The sequence below is a fragment of the Musca vetustissima genome, unplaced genomic scaffold, assembly GCF_032173495.1.
Source record: "Musca vetustissima isolate MV318-11 ecotype Yass unplaced genomic scaffold, APGP_CSIRO_Mvet_v1 utg267346, whole genome shotgun sequence".
Lineage (NCBI taxonomy): Eukaryota > Metazoa > Arthropoda > Insecta > Diptera > Muscidae > Musca > Musca vetustissima.
The window spans coordinates 37,584-46,448 of record NW_026885680.1 but is presented as its reverse complement, the minus strand read 5'-3'; the positions used below and the strand labels follow the sequence as shown (position 1 = coordinate 46,448).

The 8,865-nt window shown below is 31.5% G+C and overlaps 1 protein-coding gene across 1 annotated transcript; it reads right to left on the bottom strand.

The window, feature by feature from the left end:
* Nucleotides 1-787: 787 nt before the first annotated feature.
* Nucleotides 788-3,965, bottom strand: LOC133332934 (protein drumstick). The gene is made up of 2 exons (XM_061541299.1): nt 3,725-3,965; nt 788-825 (listed from the first exon to the last, which is right to left on the bottom strand). The coding sequence occupies exons 1-2, from the start codon at nt 3,943-3,945 to the stop codon at nt 801-803; spliced, it is 246 nt and encodes an 81-aa protein (XP_061397283.1). The 5' UTR covers nt 3,946-3,965; the 3' UTR covers nt 788-800.
* Nucleotides 3,966-8,865: the final 4,900 nt, after the last annotated feature.

Below are 8,865 nucleotides of genomic sequence, written 5' to 3'. Positions count from 1 at the left end.
GTGTGTTTCTTTTCATGGTGGCATCAATGTCATCAATTTATTGCTATTGTTGTTGTTGGTCATTCTTATTGTTGGCAACCCATCACCTCCAAAACTACAGCACAATACACCCACTTGTCTCGATTTTATTTATGGTCCCAAAATAAAGTTTTGGATTTCATCATCGGCATCATAGCCCAGCCAGCGCATCCACAAAAGCGTTTTGTGAAAGTGAGAAAAAATGGTTAAGTAGCTCATCTTTGATAATCCAACAAACCTACATACACACATATGTAGATGATGATGTTGATCTAGGAGAAATCATTAAAAGCCACCATATGGTATTCGGATGATCCAACGATGACTCCATCACAATTACGTAGGAGAGGTAGTAGTAGAAAGTAATACCAGAAGAAGAGACAGAAGGCCAGTAAAGATGACGATGATGATCATGATGGTGTTTGTGATGACACTACTCTTAAGGAGACTACATGGATGACATAGTTGTTGTTGTTGCTATTTCTATTTTACATAATAATTATTACATATTTTCAGTTATTGTTGTTGCTCTCTACATATAGGTGTGTGATTGTGATGTGTGTAGTATGATGGTGTGGTGATTTTGGTTGCTTGGTGGGTGGGTGCATATTGTTGTTGATGTTGCGTGCATGGTGATATTTTATTTTAGAGCTGTTGCTGCTACATATTATTTTTTCCATTTGTTTTAATTAATTTATTATACTTTTTTTATATATATAATATGTATGTTTTATGTATATATAAAAAATTGGTGCTTTACATAGTATATATATAGTGGATATTTATCGCCAGACACACTGACTACATCTAAAAAGGAAAGAAAAAAAACCAAGAAGAGAAATAGAGATTAGAAATATTGCAAATAACCCAAAAATATTATAAATATAATTATAATAATACTGAAAATAATAATTTACAGCTTATTGTCTAAGAAAAACTACAATAAATATTTAAAAACTAATAATACAATAAATTCCGCTTAATTCAGAGGTGCAGCCAACCAACACCTTGGCGAAAAAATTTTTTACATATCATTAAATGACAAAAAAAAATTGTTAGCCTGTATAAAATAATAGATTAGGCTTCGAACCCAATTTTTGGACCTATTAATTATAGCAGCGTTAATTTTTTTTTTTTTTTTTTTTTTTGATTGGCGCTTTATGCAAACATAATAATGTAAATATATTGTTTTTAAAGTTTCGTAGACATTTTTGGAAATTGGTATAAACTAAATCTTTATGGAATTCAGTCAATAAATTTTCCAACAACAATCAATAGCTGGAAAACTGTTTGTTTAGTTTCATAAGCTTTGGAATCGCAATGAATTATTTTTTTCCGTAAAAAAATGGAAAGAATTCTTCGAAGTAAAAATGGTGAAAAACTAATCCGAAGACTGATGTCAGCCGAAACATTTTCCCGTTTACACTAATGAACCCTTAAGACTAGTTTTAAACATTGAAAATATATTTCTCAGCTTCCTCATTGCCTTGCAGTTAAGATTTTAATGGCATGAAGTGGAAAAGTAAGAGAAATGGACCCCTGTATCGATATTTTGCCAATTAACCAAGTTTCAGATACTCTAAAGATAAAAGTGTGATCTTTCAGAGAATTTGTTACATTTTTTAAGATGAAAAGTAATGCACAGAGGATTTAGAAACAGCATACATTATTGTTTAATTTTCAATTTCAATTTCTTTTTCAAATTTTTATACAAAATCCTGTCATTTCCTGGAATTGTCTTTTCATTTGTTGTTCTATCAGTTCCTTTCAGGTGATTTTTTATTTATTTTTTTTTTTTTTTTGAAATTAAAATAAGTTAAAATTTGTTTAAATTTCAACAAAAACTATTTTTAAAAATTTCAACATTTTCGTTAGGGTTATGCCGAAGAACATTTTGTTTTATTTGCGATTTTTTTATTTTATTTTTAAAATCTATGGACGTTAAATGACTAAAAACAAATATGGAAATATTTTTGTTGAAAATTCAACAAATTTGTTTTTTCAATTATTGCTCAGAACGAAAGATTACTGGTTTAAATTTCAACAAAATTTGTTGACATTCTTTTATAGTATAATTTTAAATGATGATATAGTGAGGGAGATATTGAGTTTTGCGCTGCTATACTTTCTGATTCAGTTAGACCTCAACTAACAAAATTACAAAAAGTACTTGTTGAATTTTCAACAATTTTGTTTAATCAATTTTATTATTATTTATTTTTATATTTTTATTTATTTTTTTAAGGAAAGCTGTTCTACGTTCTGAATGCTGTTCTGCATTCTGTTTTTTTTCACGACCAGATTTTTATATGACGGAGAAAAATATATTTGTTGAATTTTCAACATTTTTTTATTTTTTGTCGAACTTTTGCTATTATTATTCCAAAGACGAGACCACTATCTGCTTTGAAGTTTCATTCTTTTTTAATACCAAATCCTATTATAGCTGAGAAATATTCCTCAAATATTTGTTTAAATTTCAACATTTCTTGATTTTTATTAAGAACATCGAAAAGTTTTTTTCCTAAAAATTAGGGATTTCATCTGCGTTGAATTTTCTGACTTTGAAATTTCTTTTTTTTCAAATTTAGTGGCTTTAATTTGTTGACTTATTTCAAACTAGAATTTTTCAGCATCAAAAGTAAATTGTCGGAAAATTTGTTTAAAATCCGCAATGCATTTTTTGTTGAAATTTCTATATTTTTTCTTTATTGTTTTGGGTTTCCTAGAAGAAAAAATTGTTGGGAGTTATGAAAAAACATATCGATGCCTTATTGGAAAACCTATTCGCTTGTACAACTGTTTTAAGACATCAAGTCGTGTATTTTGGAAAAATATTCGGGAATATTAAAAGATTTCAAAAAATTGAAATCAAGCTTTTCGGAAGCAACAAATGCAGCTTGACTACCTTGGCTTGTTGCAGTATATTTTTTAATAAATTTATTCACTTCAATAGCTCCTAAGGATCCAACTTCAAGGAGAAAAATGCCCAATCTCTCGAAGTGAACAGTAGTTCACGAAACCCTGTTTCAAATTACTTTGCCACAGATATCCATCTTCTCACTTTTATGGAACAGAAATTGGTCCTAAGTGTATTGTATTTTTCAACAAAGATCATGAGCAACAGGAGATCTCAGTATAAGTGTCTTTTCTACAGCTCTTGGGTTAAAATAAGAGCTCTAATTCAAAATAAATGGAATAATTTTCATATTTTCATATTTCATATGTTTTACACTTTTGAAGATTTGGGTCCTAGAAAATGTTTCATCTTTTATAAAGGCCAAGAGCAATCGAAGATCGCCCGAAATGTGGATTTTTTCATTTCATTTAATAGTCATAAAACCGCTCGGAATATTCCAAGGAACGTTTTTACATTTATTAATAGTCACACGGGGTCTCAAGAGGACTAAATATTTAGAATTTTATTTTTACCTGGAGACCTCTGAGTGATCAGCAAAATTTTAATTAGTTCACAAACTTTTAAAGCCTCACGGAACTCCAAAATATACTGACTTCTAATAACAAATCAAAAGCAATAGAAATGTTCCCATTTTTCGTACTTTTGATTCTTGAATTTTCAAGAGAAGGCCAATTTTCTCTTTTCTCCCCCAAAAACTTGTATTTTTGTCACTTTTTGTCTCAAAACTTTTTCTAATTCTAAATTAAAATAATTTATATTTTTTTTGTTTTTTTTCTCAAAACTTACCTGTGCTGTCTCAGATTATCACGTTGCTTAAAATATTTGCCGCACACTTCGCAGGAATAGGTGATCTCGGGCGATTTGTGGGTACGTTCGTGGATCATTAGATTATAGGGTTTGGTGAAACGCCGCTGGCAATACTTGCAAATGAACTCACACTTCGGACGCATCTTGCGACGAAAGTCCGACCGGCAGTCATCATTGTCGATTCTCATTACAGCGAACATGGTGGTGGCTTTGTTTGTTTGCTTGTCGACTGGCTTCTTTGTTGTTGGTTTAACGTTTTATTTTGTTCTGTTGTTGTTGTTTGTGTGGTTGATTAAAAGCTATCGCACACACGCACAAACACACTCTCACAATAATAAATAAAAACCAAACCAAAAATGTCACTTGCAATTAAAAATAAAGAGCAGTCAGTCAGCTGTGTGTACTCTCTTTCCTATGGAGGGGGGGATTTGTTGATTAACGGCTAAGCTCTGTATGAATGTATGTATGGCTATGTGTGTGAGTACTCTTTGAGAGTAATTGAGTAATTTCAGTTCACAATTGTTGTTCTTTTTTTTTGTCATGCAATCATGAAAATGTGTATTACACTGGCGTTGTTGTTTGTTGGGGTTTTATTTTTGTTTTTGAGATAAGAACACTGTTTACGCTTGGAGCAGAGTGTTTTTTTCGGGGTGGTGGGGATAATGAGTATGGGGGGAAATCGTTGTTATTTCGTATTTATTCCACTCAAAAAGACGGAACAATTTTTTATTATCGTTTGTCGGCAACGATAGCGGCGGCGTCGTTCACTTCACGTTAATTTCCTCGTGTTTGTTCTACTAAGTTGTCTAGCAAAATGATATGCGGTTTATGGCTTGGCTTCCACCGCAATGATTGGCCACGATCCAATTGTTCCAAGTGCTGTGTATGTGTGTGTGGTTTACAATCAACAATTTGTTTTTTCTTTTTTTGTGGTGTTAGAAAATATTTCTATTTTTTCGTCTTTCCTTGTGGTTGAATTTTATATTTTTTCTTAAAGACGACGATTTTTTTTTTTTTATTTTTCGTTCGGGCAACGCAGAGAGATAACAAGCGCGTTATGCAGCAGCTGCTGACAGACTGATGTGTTACTTCAAATGGTGATTTAAACACCTTTATTTTGTACTTTTTTTCTTCGGGTGTTTTGGTGGTGGGTTTCACACACAAAATCGTGTTGTTGGCGTTGTTGTTGGTGGCGAGGGTATTTATATGGCCGTTATGGCGTTTCGAATGATTTTTTCGATTTTTTCTTTCTTTTACTCCAATGTGGCGGAGGCGGCAGTGGTGGTGGTTGCTCTTTTTCTTGTTGGTGGTTGTTTGTGGTTTTATCTATCGTTGTTGTTGTTATTGTCACCGTCTTGTAGAAGATCGTTTTCAATTTATAGAAATGTTTATTATTGGTTATGGTGTCGAATGTGGGCGTATTTCGAAATGCTCTATTTTAAACACTCCAAAAGATATTTCACTTCTATTATTTGATTGGTGCTGGTGGTTCGTGGGATCGAAAATTCATTCAGGTTTTTATGCAGACAGACATCAATAGTGATCTTGTTCAGTTTTGTTGGTTTTTCTGAAAAGAAAACAATACAAAAGAAACACAAGGTTTTTTATTAATAAATTCCAGTAAATCATTAGATAGGTGTTTTTTTCTTATTTTGGAGATCATTACACAAAAGATTTTTTTCTTAATGAATTTGATGTTGCATTTTGGGTTTGAGCCACTGAATTTATTGCATTGTGGGGCATTTGAAATCCAAATTTTCCAAGAAGAAACATTTTTGGTTGGAAAATAAAATTAGAAAATAATATTAAATAAAATTAGAAAATAATATAATAAAAATAAATATAAAAAATAATTTCGCATTCTTGTGAAAATATTAAAAAATAATTTACATTGTTGTATGATTTTTATACTCATTTTTTATGTTAAACCAAAAAAAAATGTTTCAGAACAAGTCAATGTTAGAAGCTTTACTCCGATCTGTATGAAATATCTCAACAATTATGTATTCATCCCCCATTAAATGAATATCACTGTGATCAGCTCAACGAGAACTACTTATTGGTCTCTTCCCGTACTACAATAATCTACTAGTTTTTACAACGACAACGGATTTTTCTTTATGATATCGAAGAAAATAGTAAAATCTAAAGTAGATTCATATGTTAAAGATTTCATTGATTTAGGACACTGTTTCTCCATAGTTTAAAACCGTTCTTCCTTAATACAAAGTGGATTTCTGAGGATGGGAAGAAATGCTGAAGTACCTCATAGAAACGTATTTTTATCAAACGATTTTTAATTTTTATTTGTAAAAGGGAACTATTTCTCATAGATTTGAAAACGTTTACAAAAATCATGGCTTCTTTGAGGATGTGCTAAAAAAATCGATATTTAAAAAAGTTGTTACTAGTCATTGTGGAATATTCCTCATTTATTTATTATATTGTTATTTATTTATTTTTTGTTTTCTTAATATGATTAATTTTGACACTAGAATTAAGTACTATTTAATTTTGATATATTCCAGATAAACGGGAGTAACAACAATTTGTTGTTCTTTATATAAACAATCATTTCCAAAAAGGATAAATACATTTGTCTGGAGAAATATTTTCCCCCATGGTCCAAACTTTTTGGGAATAATTTACAGGAAATTATCAGAAATCATGTATATATGTGCTTAGCAAATTTCTTTAAATTTGCTTTGCTTTCAAATACTTCCGTATCCTGTAAAATATATCCACAGAGATAGAAATGTTCTCTCTAAAAATTCTTCAACAAAATTTAGAAACGAGGAAGTAGCTTCTTTTGTTGCTTCAGGAGAACAAAATGTCTAAAATTCAGCAACAACTATTTTGAGCTAAGGGAACTTAATTCAATAATCACAATATGTAATAGATTCACTATCTTCCAGGGCAGGAGCTTCAAACAAATCTAAATTTGTTAACCCTTTCAGTGTCAAGAAAATTGTTTGTCGGAATAAAAATCTAAAATTTTGTACTTAAAATTATATAAAGGGTTTAGAAAAAAAAAAGAAATTTTCATTTCAACCCTCAGACAGTTTCGTCTGTTTTTCAGCAAAAACAAAAACATCAATGTTAACGGTACATAGGATAACCGAAAAATCGCAAAGAAAGAGAGAATTTTTAAATGTCGAATATATTCGACAAAAACACTGAAAGGGTTAATGTTCTTTTCGACATTCCATTTTACACTTTAAAAAATCAATATTCTGTCTCAAGAAAATCAGTTTCCACAATCAGAAGAGCTCAGTAAACGCAACGCTTTAGGATACATAGAAGATCCTACAGAATTTAGCTACTTTTATACACTAATTATATAGAGATTTTGTTCTAAATCTGTACCATGTTTTATAGTTAAATGGATCCTGACTAGGTTTTATAAAAAAACGATTTATACGAAAAATTTTAAAGAAAGTTTAAACCAAAATATGTCTTGGACATTGAAGAATCTAAATAACCATGTGATAGGCTATACAACACAAGAATCACTATTCTGTGCAAATTGTCTCACAATTGTATATCTAATAATATTAAACTAGTGAGTGGAGCAGTATAGTCGGACGAGGCCGACCATATGACACCCTACACAACTTCCTGTAGTTCCATATTCTGAGCTTGGGTAATATTTCGAGATATTTGCACCTCTTGACCGACTAGAGGTCAACAACTATTACTAACATTCAGTATAGTCCTTCTAATTACTTGTCCAGATTCCCTTCAGCGTGGGTTGTGTTGTGATGTTCGGCTTTCAATTGTGGTCTATAGATCGACTCGAAAAAATACAAAAAATTAAGTTTTCGGTCCATTTCAACCAAAAATTATTTTTTCATCACTGAAAATTATAGGCGTTGTCCTTGACCATAACTGGAAACTCATGGAACATTTCAAAGCGATCAGCGCTATATTTTCGCCTTTAGTGTGGTAATGGGTTACAAAATAATATCTGATCCTAATATCCTAAGCACCTGCAAATATTTAAGTGTAACTCCCACATGCGAGTACATACGATAATGTAATTATCAATTTAATAGTCAACCACTCCTTTGGGACATACTACCAACTTCTCAGGTCTATGTCCTTCAGGGGTAAATACAAAGGCTATGGAATGCAAATTTTGTCATTTTGCACACAAAAGTCAGGGTCCATTTGACCCGCTAAATATAGATCGATCGAAAACAGACAAGCTTATTCTTTGACCAAATCCCCTTCTCTATGTAAAAATTCGCAATGTTCGGACCATTATTGCGGCCTCTGGAGCGACCAGAAAAACCGACAAAAAAGTTTTTGGTCCATAATAAATTAACCCATTAAATATTAATCGATCTTTACCAAATACAATAGGGGTATTCATTGTCCAGAACCCATCCTACATGCAAAATTTCGTGAAGACTGGTCCGTAACTGTGACCTATATCGTGTTTTCAAATTATAATGGACAGACACACATATTTAGATCGACTCAGCTAATCGAGATATGACGGTCGGTATACTTAAAGGTGGGTCTAGGACCGATATTTCGCGGCGTTACAAACTCTTGGGGCTGCACAAAGCTATAATACCCTGACAACATAGTTGTGTAGGGTATAAAAATTAAGCTTTTCAGTCATAATGCGGAGTGCATCCTAAAGTGGAGTGCATCAACTCAAAATATTAACTGGAGTTCCCGTAATTTATAAATATTATTGATCAAAATGAGATTCTATGTCGATTAAACCGCCTGTTTTTCCGTCTATTGAAATGACGATGGAGCTCGCAATATATAAAACAGAGATCTGCACACTATTGCTATGACTTTCGATTTTTTTGTTTCATATTTTCATGAGTTTTTAGATTAACCCTGCGATCAATAACCGGGCAAATTTGTGCTCTTTTTCAGTGAAACTGCTGTGAAATTGTCAAAAATGGAGATATTTGGATCTAATTTTGAGGAATCATTCTTAAGGTGTTTTTATCTACTTATAAATGAAGAAAAAATTATAAATATTTTCCATATATATAATTTGTATAATTATTTAAGTTATTACCTACATGGAGCAATAACCCATCCAAATATAGCGGTGTAACTCATTCAAAAATGGGACTATTATTAATTTTTTT

Coding starts and splice junctions, on each gene's coding strand:
- LOC133332934 (XM_061541299.1), bottom strand. CDS start 3,945: ATGTTCGCTGTAATGAGAATCGACAATGATGACTGCCGGTCGGACTTT. Junction 826..3,724: donor GATAATCTGAGACAGCACAG/GTAAGTTTTGAG, acceptor TTTCCTTTTTAG/ATGTAGTCAGTGTGTCTGGC.